This window comes from Poecile atricapillus, chromosome 14, assembly GCF_030490865.1.
Source record: "Poecile atricapillus isolate bPoeAtr1 chromosome 14, bPoeAtr1.hap1, whole genome shotgun sequence".
NCBI lineage: Eukaryota > Metazoa > Chordata > Aves > Passeriformes > Paridae > Poecile > Poecile atricapillus.
In genome coordinates, this window is record NC_081262.1 from 7,865,319 (window position 1) to 7,882,251 (window position 16,933).

General features: G+C 39.6%; 1 protein-coding gene across 2 annotated transcripts in view; it reads left to right on the forward strand.

Moving 5' to 3' along the window:
• The first annotated feature begins 8,313 nt into the window (after window positions 1-8,313).
• Window positions 8,314-16,933, forward strand: part of CPPED1 (calcineurin like phosphoesterase domain containing 1) — a 39,735-nt gene continuing 31,115 nt past the window's right edge. Inside the window, exon 1 of one of the 2 annotated variants that reach the window (XM_058849851.1) lies at window positions 8,314-8,565. In XM_058849851.1, coding sequence (XP_058705834.1) covers window positions 8,499-8,565 — 67 coding nt within the window. In that variant the 5' untranslated portion in view covers window positions 8,314-8,498. The remainder of the gene's footprint in view (window positions 8,566-16,933) is intronic. The other variant, XM_058849850.1, reaches the window with a different exon arrangement.

Here is a 16,933-nt window from a genome sequence, read left to right on the forward strand (position 1 = left end):
TTTTAGAGATACAAATGGAATATTTGCTTTCCCAACTGCCTGTTCCAGCAAGGAATGCAATGATCTCCATCTAGGTAAGCTTGGAAGTATAATTAGGAATTCACTTTTGCTAGAAGTTCAGCACTGGCAAATTCTCACCAGTTGAGAATTCTTTACTACTTTTTTCAGAAATTATCATAGATAAGACAAGATTAGATTAGAATTGCTTGAGAACTGATGAGTTTAAGAGGATAAATTTACGCATATTGTCATAAATATTGAAGTGCAGCTTGTTGATACAATATCACATTTTGTACATCAAATAGGCATAGTAAAATCTTCACCCATTAAATCAAATTAATCCATCACAGTTTTTATATATTATATATGTATTTTGTATGTACATATATATTGTATGCATAGATATGCTTTTTCCCCAAAGTCAGTTGCTCTGTTCCAAATGTTTGATTTTAAAATGCTTTTCCATAGTGCTTGTCTTGGAGAATAAATGAAGTGCAGATTCAGACACATTATTGTATTCTTCTTAGCATGCTGAGGTCTTAAGATGTTTAGAAATATTGTGGAACTGCAAAAAAGGCACAGTCAATTAATTCCTTTATTTGAATAATTAAACATTTTAAATACTCACTCCATACCTTATGTTCAGCTCTCGATATGTTATTAATAGTAGCTTGTACTGTGTGCTGCAGGAGAGTGTTAGGCACGTGATTCCTAGAACCTGGGGAGGAGAACATTTCCTGGCACTATGAATTTACCTACCCAATGACAAAGTTGTCTTGTTCTAATTCAAACGTGTTTCACACCTCAGTAATTACTCCATATGAATGTTGTGCTTTTATTTTAATGAAAAATTCAGCACAGTTAATTATTCAAAAAAAAATTGTTACGGTTGATGAATCCATCCAATTGCATTCAACAAAAATGCTATTCACACTTCACTATTTTTGAGCTGTTTCTGGTTTACCACTCGTTCCAGTACCATGGTCTATTATAAAGTAAGTCCACAGGATAAGTTCATGACCATGGGTTTGTGGCCAGGCTCTGTGTTGTCAGGATGTCATGGCTAAAGAGGGTTGTTTATCTACCTCAGAGTACATTTGAAAGGGTTGGCTATAGCATCTCATTTGTAGCCTAATGTTGTTCACAGCCTTCTGCAATTCCTTACTGCGTATTCCTGCAACCAACTGGCAAACATCAAAATGATCTTTAAGGGTGCCAAGTCATCTGTAGAAGAGGCACTTGAGTTAATTTCTATATTTTTCCTGATGTATTTGGAACATATCTTTATTGTGACCATCCTTCAGGAAATGTAGGAATGGATCAATAAGACCAATATTTCCGTGAATAAAGTTTTACTTCTGCATTGTTTCAAAACCAGAAGAAATTCAAAGAGTGGGAAAGCCACTTTTCTAGTGTCAATTAGTCTGAATTTTTATGCTTGGACATTGGACCCTGTTACATTTGTAACAGAGATTTGAAAAATACTGGAGCGTTAAAAATTTGAAAGAACACTGGGAATACAGACAGTGTTTGCTGTCATTGACTTAGTTGTTATGAATAAGTACAACCGGAAGGAATCTGAAAAAAATTGCACACATGGTGAAGGAGGCCTAGTGAAATGTAGGGTAGTACAAAACAGGTGGATTACATTTGCCTTGTAGGGCATGCAGTCTTGTCCTCATCTATTATTAATTTTAAAAGTAGAAGCTCTGTGGTGCATGTTATGTCTTCACTCATAAATCAGCTTTTGTGTGCTTCTACCTGTGTCCAAATTTTTTGTTATCTCTTTTTACCCAAGGCCTGTAAAACACCTACAGATCTTTAGATCAGGAATCTGAGGGAAGTGGAAAATGTAATTTATTGCTGAGATAATACTGTTGAAAAATGGATCCTTCTGCTTATCTAATACAATCATTAATGGAAAAGAAAGGTCCTTGAAATTCTGAGAAACAAAAGTGCTAGACACAGCTGAAAGAGAGTCCACACTGAAACCTAAAAAAATCAAGTACTATTTAATTTTCAAATCACATTTCCTACAAATTAAAGTAAGAGGTTTGTAATAGCGATAATTACCTATTCAGCATCCTTCATCAGTCTCTGAACTCATTTTCTTCAGTCATTACTTGAGTGAAAACTGACTTGAGGGTCATTTATGATAAAATTAATCTGTGCTTTTCCCAGAGTACCTCCTTTGTTCACCTCCAGCTTTAATTACTGAAAAACATTTTGTTTTATAGAAATCTGTGGCAAAATAGATGCATCCTTCATAGTCATCCTATTTCAGGAAATTCAGTGACTGCTATATTAATGACATCACAGATGGTAAAGTCAATTTTAAGATCTACTTCACATGCAAAACCTGGCACACAATATGAGTGAATACTAATGTCTAGAAGAGTTGTATGAAGAGTTTAGGGAACATAAATCATTCTCCAAAGCAGCAAAGATTCCCTGAACCACCAATGCAATTTATTAGGCTGTATTTTGAGGGGAGAGTAGTGGCAGAAGGGGACTCAGGAAGGCAAATCAACAAGAGGATTTATTTGCCTCATTGATATACAACTACTGTTTCCACTTCAGAAAACCTAAGTGGAACCTTGTCCAGCTAGAGGACATTCCTGTGGTCAAATTTCACTCTGTAGAAGAAGCTGCATCTTTGCAAAGGGGTATGACAATGAGTTCTCTTTCACAGTTTTTTTGTAGTCACTCTTTTTTCTTCTCAGTCATCTGATGTCACTCTTTCTTTATATCCACTTTGTTATACCCTGTCAGGTGGTGAGGTACATGTGCTTCTGAGAAATATATTTGGTTAAAATTCAGGTGAACAAGGAAAATCCCTTTTCTGAAAGAGGATGAAATCTCTTTATAGAAGAAAAAGGAGGTATCCATTTTATTCAAATTACTTCTCTGTCACTTGTAATGTAAAAATGAATTTTTTCAGTCTGAAAAAAAAAATTATGCTTTGAGCAAGAAAACAAAGAGACTCATCTAGTACACTTGCAACGCATTTTGGATTAACCAGTATAACAGGAAAAGACCAATGCCCTGTTGTATGCCCAGTTAAAAAGTATCAAAGTGTTCTGACTGTTTATTGAATTTTAATACTTGAAAGATTGCTGCTTCTTTTGAGTTGGTTTTTTGTTTTTTGTTTTTTCAGAAATAGCAACGGTGGTCAATGATCATCAGGGGTTTTATTTTTTTCTAATAAGATATCATTTATCAGCAAAGAAGGAGAAAGCAATCTCAAGAGTTATCCATACAGAGCCATAAAGTAAGTACTAATTTTTCTTCCAGTTTTCTGTTTTTCTTGCATATTAATGGAAAATCTATTTGTTTCAAATAAGAAAAGTCCAACAAGTCCAAATTTGAAATCAAGTTCTGATATAAAAGGTTTTAAACTTATATTTTCCTCTTAGACCAAGTCAAACAGTATATACCTGAAACCCGTAGTACTCCAAAAGCACAGATATCTATGTGGATATATATAATAAATAGTTTCTACAAATCCATTTCTATTCCTAATTCCCTTCCATTTGTGACTGAACAGGTCTTGATGAGCAGCAGGAATCATAAACCTTAGATAGTGACAATTCTGACAGGAAAAATTCTGGAGAACAGTTAAGTCAGAAAGTTCTTAGTTCAGGATGAGGTAGCAACTCCAAATAGCCCTGCTGGACTCCTATGCAATTTTTCTGTCTAGCAGTTTGAATACAAACTCATGACCCAAATATTCATGACTTTTCAGGAGCACACACTGAATGTGAGACATGGACAAACTCTCTAACCAATTAAAGTTAGAAAGTGCATGTTTATTACAACATTGGGAACACCTGGGAGAAATCTCTTACAGGCATGTGCAAAATCCACGGGGCTCTTGCCCTCTTTTATCCATGAAAACCTTACATATTCAGATAATTATTCACTACACCTATACATATGCATTACCTAACTTCATCTACCCCCACTTTGTATTATAATGAGCTTAAGGTCCTTCCACACCTGCATAGCTCTTTTCTGCAAATGGGTTGGTGGGTTTCAAAATGTGTCAGTGGTCTCTTAAGATGAAGTCAGGGATGACTTCCTCACGTTAAACTTCTTATCTTTGTCTTGTTGGCAGTCTCTTTGGTCTCTTGGCCCTCCACATCCTGGTTCTGGCTGGTTTCTGGGCCCAGGTGCAGCTATGGTTTCTTATCTTCACAATGGCTCATGTTTCTTGTCTCCTACAAACACAACCAAGTCAAGTAAGTACTATATTGTCTTTGCTTTACCTAGCTCCATCTGGTAATAATAAACCATCTACATAGTTTCAACTCCTCTAAATAAGCTCTTATTCAAAATATATTGCTTCTGTTTTGCTAGCTACATTCTCAGCTTCTAAGTTCTTTTAACCCTTTGATTCAAATGTGTCAAAGATATGCACAGATCAAATAATTCCTCCTAGTCTGGCTCTCTCATTCACTGGAGTCTTTACTAGTCACAACCTTCAAATTTGCTGCTAGCCCAGGTCTCAATCACTCAATGAAAGGTGCAAGTTCTCAGTGTACCTGAAAATGAAATCTCAGGACAGGGAATTCTAAAATCAGAGGCACCCTGAATAAAGTAGAATTCTTGAATAATTGGGAGCGCAGAAAATTAACAAGACATCTTCAAAAATGAGCAGTAGCTCTAGATAGAACCTGTATCTGTGTCAGAAATTGGAATTCAGTGTGCAAAACAAATTGAGTTAAATAGTGTGTTTAACTCATTACATCAGCTTTTATATCTCTCATAGTTACAGTGATTCAAAGAATATATTACAGGTTTCTTGAACAAATGGAGCCTGCCCACACTAAATGAGTCAGATAAAAATCAATTACATTGTGGATTTTTAGCTGTGGAAATAATCAATGTCATCATTGTTCCCTTCCTAGCAACAAAATATTGGTCCTGGTCAACTAATCCTTCTAAGCAAGTTTGTGCAAAACATTTTTAATATTTTTTATATTATTTTGTGGGCCCTTTGAAAATGGAAGACCATTTGATGTTGAGTCCAAATATTAACAGAGCCTTTTTTTTTAACATTACTAGCACTCATTGCTAGCAGTAATTAATTTTTAGTGTAGTAATTCATTTTTGTTTGTATTGAAAATCCAATCTTATGTTTTATCATATTCTGTAATGTTTTAGGCTCAGATTGCTAAATTTACTTGTAATGGCATAGCCATCCTGGAGTCTCATTCTCAGCTATGCAGCAGGACATAGGAGTGGACTCCCAAGAGTTAACTACTGTAGGTTTTCAGAACTTACTGATTTTTATCCATTAGCTGTTCTTGGGGAAGGAGAGGAGCTGTATCTCATGCCAAACCTTCCAAAATGTTGCATTTGCTATGAATGTTGTCCTCTTCAAGGACTTACAGGGAGAAGAGATTCCTGAAAAATAGACAATACATTGTATGCACTATTTATTTTTAGCGTGAGTAAATCCATATTCTTTCTAAACAAATACAATTATGTGTGATCCTTTTTCTATCATCAGGTTTCATCCATTTCCATTATTTTCTCCAACTTATCCCTCAAGGACTCATATATATCAGCAGGCACTGAAAACAGATGTTGATACTGCTGTGTGCGTTGTTTACACCTCCAACATTCATTGGATTCCCTGAATTCCAGATGGCACATAGTCATTCTATTCTATATATAAGATTAAAATGGTTTAGTTTCAAATCTGCATATATGTCTGTGCTGTAATTTTAATTCCAATGTTAAGACCAACCTTGTTATGTCCTTTTCACCTTTTGTACTCTTCCAGTTTTGTTCTTTGTCATCTTGTCATTTGCTGAGATTGAATTTCTTAATAGAGATAGTAAATTTTATAATAATTTAGTTGTTTCATTAGTACTTTATCGAGGTCCCTCAAGGTGCATACAGTCTTACTTTAAACTGCAGTGAAAAATGAGGTAGCATCTCTGTTACTGGATTTTTCAGAACTTCCAAGAACTGTAAATGTTGGCAGCATGATCTAAAGCACACTGGAGTAAGTATTCCAAGATCTGGACTCCACAGATCTGCACTGTTCTATTCACAGTCCTTACTAAGCTAAACCTTATAAAAGAATTTTATTTTCAAGCCTACATTTCCCACTTTTAATCTCTTATTTTCAATATACTGCATGCCCTCCCAGAATGGTACATTTCCCTCTGTATGCTCACACTAACTCTATAAAATTAGTAAAACTCTCAATTTATACTCTATAAATAAGAGGAGACACGTGCTACTGTAAATTATTTATTCAGTGCCATTATATTCATGACACTTTGTATAACAAATCAAGTCCTATGACAAAATTCTGAAGCTTTATCTAGGCCCCATCTGGAATGAGTCCATGAAAATCTATAATTAAACCAACATAGATCAGTAGTAACTTTAAACGACTTAGTCATAGTAAAATGAGTTTAGCTGTATAGCATTTGGTCCATGAGCTTGGCTTCAAAAATGCATACTTCAAATTTGGCAGAGTAAAGGAAGCAGGAGAGAGCTGAAATCCCCCTCCTGCACACACAGTCCTGATTCTCAGTTCTCAGGTTTATAAGCAAATGTTCCTTTATTTCTGCAGATGAAAACACTTCTGCACTCAGGATGTAAAATCGCAAGAAAATGTATTTAAATTACAAAATTAAAATTTCTCGTGGCATCCTCATTACCATAAGTAATGCTCAAGGTGATCTAAGATGAAAGGATTCCACTTGAATAGGAGGCAACATAGGCAGGCTGCACACTCACCATCATCATCACCTAGAAAGAGCTGAGCATCCTGAGGCTCATCCATGACCCATCCTGCAAAGCTATCAAATACAATATTGACAACAGAATTTTGTAGAGGAGAGCACACTATACATGTCTAGAAAAAAAACAGCTGTGAAATTAGAGACTTAGATAAATCTAGACAATCTTACAAACCCCATCTCTGCTAGGTCTGATTCAATCTCTCAGACATGCATAACTTGACAGCAAACGTGGTTGCCTTTAGCAACACATCCAGGTTAAGTAAGACAAAGGTAATTCAGGTGTTGATCACAATCTCATGTCCTTGTGATCCAGAACCACACTATGCTGCCTTGCCAAAACAACCTACATTTTTTGGCTGAATCTTAATGTTATTTCACTTGCAAAATTAATCCTGAGTTTAGCTGAAGTCATGCAGCAGACATATATTCTGGTTTATAGCTCCTCAGCCTTATTAAGCAGACGAGAAGTAAATGGAAAAGAAATAGAAGAGGTAAAAAATTTCTTTGCATGACTGAGCCAACTGCTCTTATATTAGCATGAGCAGTTCCACCATGAGACTGTGATCACCTCTTCCTATGATGGCACTGGGATATTTAGATAGGCTGCACCTGAGACTTAAAAATTCACTTTAGTTTTTATTTGCTTAATATACCCCATGCTGCCTCATAAAGAGGGGAATTGACAAAAACTACTTAATAAAAACTAATTCCCCTAGCACTTTCCATCTAATGATCATCAAGCAGTTTACAAGTAGGACTGACGCTGTTTTTACTTGTGGATAATAATACACACATTTTAGAGATGGAAAAGCCATCTAGCCATAGGAATGCATTTTAGTTGACAACATTAACCTTACCTAGCACATTGCTGCAGATTTCACACGATGAATAGAGGAATTCAGAAAGAACTCTGCATGTTGCACCACGCAGAATAATGGGATCCCGGCCGTTCAGCTGGGAAACCGCAACCGTACTGTTGTTCCTGTATGGCTGGGTCAAAAAGGGATTCTAGGTCAGAAGAGATGAAGAAAACATTGCCTTGTAAGGATCACCCATATATTTCAGTCCTCACCTCACTGTGTAGCTCGGTTCTGACAGAAACAGGAACCGTGTGGGCCTTGGTCCGTGCCCGCCACAGGGCCCACAGCCATGAGCAGGGCAGGACAGGCCGAGCTAGGGGCGCTGGAAGCACGGACACACTGGATATTTGCTTTTTCTGCATAACTTTTCTTTTTCAGAGTAGCTGCTGGTGATATCTAAATTTGGGAGCACGTTTAAACACTGGGGAAACCTGACGAGAACAACCCATTAAGAAACAAAGGAAGGCTGCCAATGTTTTTCCACACGGTGTTACTTCAGTTCGCAGGTTAGGAACAAGCTGAAAATGTAATGTATGATGTAATCTTTATTACTTTATTATAATTCATTTAAAAGCCAGCGCATCTTCGGGGCAGGTTCCACCCGAAGCCGCCCCCCGCACATGGCGGTGCCGGGAACCTCCCCGTGGCATCCCCCGCTGCCAGGGCTCGCCCCGGAGCCTCCTGACCACCGCTCCCCGCCGCCCCCTCACACCGGCCCAGAGCCGCCACCGCGGCCGCAGCGACCGCAGCGGCCGGGCCCGCCAGGCCTCCCGGGTCCTCCCGCCCGCGCCAGGCGCCGCCCCCGGCGGAGGCGGTGCCGCCCCCTCGGCGCCCGGGCCCGGCGGTGGCAGCGGCCGCGCGGGCCGGGGCGATGGCGGCGGCGTTGGGGGATGCGTTCCTGACAGCCCGCGGCAGGACTCTGACCGCCTTCCGCCCAGGTACGGGGAGCGCCGGCCGAGCCGCGCCATCGCCTGCGGGCTCTTCCCCGCCGCGCTGCCGGGCGGGAGGGGCGTGCGGAGGGAGGCCCTGGGCTTCCCCGGCGGCGGGAGGAGCTGCCGCCGGGGAAAGGGAGGCGTGGAGCGTCGAGGCCTGGGCCGTCTGCCGGCGCGTCCGTGGCGGGGAGCGGGGGGCACCGGGCGGCCTCAGCGCGGACGGACGCGGGGCTGTGGCCGCCTCGCTGCCCCCGCTGTGCCGGGGCGCGCCCGGAGCCGCCCAAGTTTGTCCCCACGCTCCGTCTCCCGTGAAGGTGCCAGTATTTCTAGGAGTGGGTTCGTTTTAAAATCTTTGTCCGTGCTGCTGAACGGGAAAACTGCTGCGAAACTGTTGGTACCAGCACTGTGCTGGCCTGTGTTTGTACCTGTAGGGGTGACCTAACAGGTCATGAGCATGGTGCTCAAACGAAAGGCAGCCGTAGAGTGGTTCATAACTTGGTAAGATGCTTCTTTCCCTGGGATGCTCAGCCTCGGTCAGGCTAGGAGTCCGCAGCGCAGGTGCTTCCCTGGCCCTTCCCCGCTGTGCAGAAGCAGCAGTGCGAACCCTGGGTTGCAGCCAGCCAAGGCAGACGTGCTTCCACACCTGCCAGGTGGATAGGGGGACGAGGCCGAGCCAAAGGTGGCAGCCGCCTGTAACAGCTGGTTCTTGCTTGTGGCTAGGCACAAAGGAGCACGTTGAACATCTCAGTGTATGCACCTGTCTGTAAAATTTTCCCAAGGGTGGAGGTTCTACAGTGTGCCGGGGTTTTTCAGGGACACAGCTGTGTTAAGAAAGCATTTCCTATGGCCATGTATAGAAGGTCTTCTATTTCTCTGTATTTATGAATTTCAAATTGTATTGGTTTGGTGAGGTTAGCAAGGCTATACCATCCCAACAATTTTGTGGTCTTTTCTTGGGTTGCACTGGAAATATTTGGCTTTGCTTGTTGCCAAATAAAGAAAAATCACCGACTCAGAGCATGTGAAGTATATGTATACAGCCATTCTGGCAACCTATTAATTGCAGATGGTCTGGTTGGCTTGGAACAGAATGCCTAGCATTTGCTGAGGGGACAGATGGCAGACAAGCCATCTAGTTAAATCAACTGTATAGTGAAATTTTTACAAAAGGAGTGTTCAACAGCAGTGTAAAAATTTCTGAATAAAAACTGTATCTAACTCCTTGAAAGTTTCCTTAGACATGGAAGAAAATATAATTTGGGAATCTGTTTTCCAGGTATGCTTCTTTCTCCTCAAGTGTCCTTGTTTGGAATTCTTTAATTATTAGTTAAGACTTTTCTTACCCGTTGATTGCTTTTAATCTCGTTCAGGATTTGTTAGGCTATCATAGTCCAGCTACCATCTTTGGGTGCAATATTTTTTGTAAATAATTCACTTGGGTCTTTCTTAAGAGGCTAAAGTTCAACACAACATTTTAATAACTAAATGATTAGGAAAAAAAAGAGAACCAAGGGCTGATAAAACTGAGGCAAAAATTCACGTGGTTTAAGATAAAAATCAGTTAACTGTTTTGTTGCTTTTCTCAGTCTTAAAGTTTCACTCCTGTTAAACATTATTTTATCCACATAAAGCATTTACTGCCACTGCTATGGCTTGGCACACTGTTTCCTTTCAAAATTTGAAAGCCACTATTGAGAGCTAAATTTGCTTTTCTTCTTACTACCCTTTCTGCAATGTTCCTCTTCCACACCCTCTTCCCTCCTGGTAATTTGTTCAGTCTACTTTTACATAACATAACCTGTAACCTACTCTAATTTGCCCTTGATGTGGGACATGTGAATTAGGAGCTTGAGGTGAGGGATTGAAATTATCCATATAATCAATGAGGCACAGTAGTAACTAGTGTATAAATACCCTACCTTCTTGGCAAGGGACCTTTGTATGGTTTGGCGTTACTTTCTAAAATAAATTATCTCTTTTCTACCCATATGAAATTTTGCTTCAGCTGTCTACTCCTATTAGTATTTGAGTGAAGAAATAGGACCATATGTTTGGGTAAGTGCTGTCTTCACCACTTCTCTCCAGAAGTCAGGGGGTTATTTTGCTTTGGTTTGTTTTGGGTTTTGGTTTTTTTTTGGCCCCAAGTATGTCAGTAGCATGCTGTGCAAAGAATTTCTGTGAAAGTGGTAGAACGCTTTTTTTCAAGTTACTAAACAAGTGATAGTCCTGTCAGTTTAACTGGTTGAGAAGTGTCTGTTTGAACCTGTCTTTTGCTAGTTTTAGTTGATGATTCCAAAACCCTTATGTGGAACTGGGGAATAACCAGTGTTGCATCCTCACAGTCTCAGTTCCACATGTGATTTTGTGTTCCTCTATCATGTCTCCCTTATCAGTCTTTTACATACACTCAAAGTCAATTCAGTTACTTCTCATATTTTCATTTTGCTTTGTTCTCTATTCCTTTCCAATCTCTCAAGGATTTTTTGCCATATTTGAATGTTGAGCTGACTTCTTGGTAGCGCTTGGTAAAACTCATTTGAAGTTGGTGCTGTTTTTCCCATGCACATTCTGATGCAGTTTTTTTCCATGAACTTCATCCTTTTTTGAATAGTCACTGCATAGGAAGTCTCTCCTCAGCTCTTCACAACCAGACCTGATTCTAATGCTGCCAAATGGCTTAATTTTAGCAAATTCCACTCCCTCTCTGTTCAGCTGCTCAGATTGGTTTGAGTTTGTTGAACAGTGTATAGGTCCCAGTACAGATCAGGTGGGATCTGGGTGCCTTGTCCATTCCTGTTTTTCTTACCAGTTTTCTCTGCATGCAAGGACTTAATTTTGTATTTCCAGAGATCTTGGCTTCCCTAAGAGTCTTTGGTGAGTAACTGTTGAGTGCCTCTTGGAGATGGGATCAAGTGGATCTCCCTTGTCCCTGTAAAACTGTTGATTATGCTTTCTGAAGAATCAATAAAAAACGCAGGAACTACTGTCTCGGTTAGCATTTCCATGACTTCTCTGTACAGATGCCACTTTTGCAGTCAGTTGTTACCAGATTGCTCAGGAAACCGCTTTAAATGTAGATGCAGTAGTGGCCACCTCCCTGTTCCTTTGGTGCAAAGGCAGTTTTAAGGATAACTCCCCAGAAGTTCACTGGTTTTCACTTTTGAGGAGTTCTATGGATGCCATCTAATCTGAGGGATTTTGTTAGTGCCTATTCCTATTTGTTAAATCATCTACTGGGTATTTTGATTTGAGGCAGATCTGATGTGCTGTCTGTCAGGAGGAATTATCACATTAGATCTTCACATATTCCCTCACAATACATGTGGATACAAAAATATACCTTGTTTTTCTTCTTTTTAGTCTTTATTTTTGGGTGCATCTTGCATGTCTGGAACACCTGTTAACCTTAGTGGGTGTCTGGCAGGCTACCTGATCCTAATTTCCCTACAAAGTGCTTTATCAGTTCTCAGATTTTGGCTGTTTCCAGTTCTTCAATTTTTTTAGCTTGACTTCTTGGACTTCAGTATCTAACCTTCCAGTGTATAAAATCTTTACTGTTTTTTTTTTTATTATTATTTATATGGATGCTTTAGCTTTTCAAAGGACACTGTCCTGCTCTTACTAACCTCCTTATGGCTGTTACTTAAGTAGTTTAGGCAGTCTAGATTCTTTTTGGTCTTTCTGAAGTCCTTAGTAAATGCTGTGCATATGGTCTGAGCCTCTGGGATACTGTCTTTGAATAGTTTCCATGCTGCCTTCAAGGATTTTTGCACTTTTTAAAAGCATCATAATTATATATAATTCGCCTTCCTTTGAAATTAAATACAACCGCAGATGATTTCTTGCTTTCCGAAGAGCGTTGGATCTTGGCATATTATGATTACTGTTCTAGAGCTCTTCAACAGTAATATTTTTGAGCACTGATCAGAACTGCTTCCCAGCTTGCATATTCCATTCCCAGTACTGTCTCCAACTCTCATATGAATTAGGGAAATTTTTATGTGGGTTTTGAGAAACTTTCTGTGACTTCACCTTGTCATTATGCAAGCCACCCCCCTTCACACCTACAGTTCTGGGCTGTAAAGTTTTTGTAATGAGTTTACATGTTAAATTTGGGAGTGGGCATAAGGCATGACTAGAATTTAGCTTCTGTAGCCCTCAGTACAAATAAACTGTATCTGAGGGGGCATTTCTTACCTTGATAGTTATCTAAGAAGTTTAAAAGTATGTCTTGATAACAGCACTGTCTCATTTATTTGAGAAACCATATTCTGTCATTTAGTTTTTCTACTGACAGTATTTTTGTAATACATAGTTTCTAGAATAATTACTCTTCAAAAGATTTTATTTTCTCTCTGTAAATGTATTTTAATACCTGTTTTGAAGGTTTGTTTTTTTCCCCTGGTACTTAAAATTGCATAACTCATAACAGTTGCCTTGGTCATTCAGCAGAACCTTCAATAGTCATATCTTTGGTAGACTCCCAGGTACACATGGGAAAAAGTAGCTGAAAGATACACACATTTCTTTAGACTGAAATATTTTGTATTTATACATAGAAAAACGATGAGTTTTCTGAGCTATATCTATTGATAATATTTTAATATTAACAAGGAATTATTAAGAATGTAGCACAATTCCTTTATTGGTTTTCAAGTTATTTCAGGTCTGAGAGTGATGGGAACAAATTGTAGCTGTTTGTGTTGTCTGTGGTGTAAGCGTATTTGCTTCACTTAAAGGATTCAATTTTCCTTCCTGCATAGAGCTTTGGAAAACCAAGGTTGTGCTTCTGTTTCAATTTTACCCAGAAAAAGAGTCACTGGCACACTTTGTAGGCAAAGACAACTCAGGGCAGGGAACCACGTCCCCATTTCCTCTGATTTTCTGAGAAGTGGTATTGATTCTCCTGTCAAAGCCAGCATGACAATGAGGTCATTTTCGTATTTGTTACTGCCCATGATGGACTGAGCAGGCACTGGAGATACATCCATGTCCAAACTGCTCTGACACAATAATGTCTAAAGAGAGGTTATGGACAAGAGTAACTTCCCATAACTCATTTGTTTCCATTAAATTCTGCTGAGTGTAGAGGAAGAAGAATACCAATATACCGTTGAATCCAACCAATGTACTTAGAAAAATTATAAAAAATCCCACTAGGAAAATACTGGAAATCCTACCAGTACTACAGGCCTGTCAGAGGCCAGTGGTTTTTATGAGCAGTCTCAAAAGATGTGTTTGTGATCCTTGGAGATGGGGAAGGAAAAGAGAGGCGAAACTAGGAAAAGCAAAAGGGGAAGAAATGAAGGCACAGCAAGAGATTAGCTCTTGTCCTTTAGAAGCTGGGAGATTCGGCTGAAATCCCACCTAAGTCCTTGAAGTGTCTTTTTGCCTGTGATCACAATACATGGCTGAGGTTTTCTCTGGTGAGTTGCTGCTGACTTCTTTGGTCCTTCACAGAATTAATCCTTAGATAAAATTAGAAGCTGGCACTGTTTTTTCAGCCAATGCTACTAAAAATTGATCCTCTATCTGTACTTTGGCATGCATGGGAGCAGAAAAAGAGTAGGAAGCTATTGAAACTGAGGCATAACAACACGTTCAGAAGTTGGACTTCTGTGGTGATCAGCTGTGCTTTTAAGGAGGTCTGGAACCAAAACTGATTTGAAATAGGAGTTTTCTGTTGATTGGTATGTAAGAGCAACTCCACAGACATAGTTTATCCTTCAGAAATGAAAACCATATATACATCAGTTATTGGAGAAGTCTGCCAACTTTTTTCTGCATTTGTGATTTCTTATTGTTATGGTAAACTCTGAAAATTGCAAACAGCTTCAATGTCTATAGGGATGAAGAGCAAATTTTCAGGCATTCTCAGTTTCATTCCATTTTGTGATGGAAGCAAGAAGACAGAAAAAAATTATTAATTGAATCCTAATCTTCTATTGTTTTGCCTAGCATGCACTTCATCTAATATAACTATATAGCTCATCTAAAGGCTTTAAAATTCAAACTCCTAGTGAGAAGGATGCCTTTATTGTTATTCCCGCAGAAATAATGATAGCCGTTGTACATGTTATTTAACTGATACCGTCAGAATAGGAGCTGGGACCTGGATCATGACTAGAGGATGGCTGCAGAAGCAGCTGTTGGCCCTCCCACCACTTGTGTCCAGTGGTGTGTGTTAGTTCCCCTCTGCCAGGCTTGGGCAGACCCGCAGCATGGGAGCAGAATGGTCTCTGAGTCCTGCTCTTGAGATCCAGTGCAAAGACCAGAGAAGGGGTTCAAACAGGGTTTGTGGGGCCTGACTTACAGGGCAGACAAGGTTCATTTGCTTGCCCACAGTACCTGTTCTGTGGGTGCCACCAAGCAGCTGGTGAGGGAGAAAGGGAGGGTTCAGAATAATAATCTGAACAGGTTCCATTGATAAACCATTTCATGGTAAGGCAGAAGACTTCTGGATCCAACTTTGGTAGTGGAAGATGCTTTTCCCAGCTGTTTCTTGTTGCCACCCTCTTACTATATTGTTGGAAGAGCAGTCATGCATACCTAGTCCTGGGGTTTTCAGCAGAATTAGTGAAATTGCACTAGTGACAACACTTGGAAACTTTAGGTGGACTGGTGTCATGGCATGCACAGATGAGGAGAAACTTGGAAAAGCAATTCTGAAGACACACCAGTGAGGGCACTTCAAGAATTACATCCTGGGTGAGCTGAATTCAAAACAGACTTCAGATTGCCAGGTGCAAGTTCGCACCAGTGGTGTTGTACTTACACAACTGTCATCATGATATTCTGCTTTTATATTTATAGTACTTTGCAGTATTTAAAGCACATTCCTGACTTTAAGGAAAAAGTTAAGTTGTAAGTCTAAACAGTGTCGTAACATTATTTTCTTCCCACACACTTTTGTTTCATGGGAAACAAAATCAGTGAGTACCAATTGGTAAGTAATAAGCTAATGGAATTTGGTTTAAGTACTAGGGTTGTTTTTTGTGTTTCTGGTTGGGGTGATCAAATAACAAGACAAAGGTAGAAAATATTTATTCAACCTTACCGTTATTTTTATAACTATTTGATGAGTTATTGAATACCACAGAAATAGCTATTGACTGAATTATTTGACTAAGACCAGTTAATTAAACTAACATTTTAAGTAAATGGTATTTATGTAGCCTTGATTCCTGGCTGTCTTCTGATATCCCTGCTTTACTTTCTTCATTTTATCTTTTTTCTTTCCTACAGGAGAATATAGCATATACCTTTGCATCATTTTCAGTTCCTTTCTTTTTTCACCTCCTATCTCCTTCCTTTTCTCCCCACTCTTCACCACCTCCACCCCTGCATCTTCTGTTTCTCCTTTCTTCTGCCATTTCTTGATTCTGTCTGTGTACTGAACTTCTCTTTTGAAAATCATCTTATCAGTCTCTCTCTTTGCCTCACATGACCATCACTCACCCACTCAAACCAGAGCATCTGTGCACAGTCTTAGAAACATTCAGGTACTTAAAACCTTGAGTGTTACTGCATTGGCATGAATATAAGTCAGGAAAATAAAATATCCCTGAAACATATATTAGAATAACCCCTAGTCTGGTTTTCCCACCTGCTCCCTGACCATGCATTGTCTGCTTCCTTGTGTATGTTCAAGTGTTCTATCCAAAGCTCCCTTGTCCTTGGGACTTGAGCCAGCCCTGCTGCCTGGGCCACCCAGCCAGGGCTGCTCCAGGTGCTCCAGCTGTCTGTGGCTACCACCCACCATTGCTGTGGCTCTGAAAGGATAAAACAGTTTGTCCATACTTGAAACACAGTCTTTAAAAAACAAATGCTAGCTCTTTTTTCTTAGTCTCTGTAAAAATAAATAAATGTAACTATATTTTACTTAGGCTACTATGGTAAAAATACTGGCTTCAGAATAAAAAATACAAACAAGGAGATTTTGCCCAGCCTTGATTTATCAATACTGTCTGTCAAGCTGCTGGAAGAGGAACTGGTATTAGTAGTCCTGCCATATTGTTCAAAGGTTTGGTCTTTTTTTTCTCCACTTAATGAATGAATTGTGCTACTTCTCCAAACCAAGTTCCTGTTTCAGACATTCCCTTTTTTCATTTTTGTTTTGTAGCGGTTGTAATGGGTTTCTGATGCAAGCTTCCTTAACTGACTTTTTTGCTATAGCTTTCCACCTATAAAAACTGTAAGTTGATATCTCTGCACAAACAGTGCCTTTACTGCATCATATAAGCTGCTTTTATGGCAATTGTATTTTTTCATGCAAGTCATAAAATAAAAACCTAAATTACTTTATGGCATTCAACTGGTTCCATAAGGCTTCTACTGCAAACTCATGGATAGATGGATCCTTTCACTTCTCTGA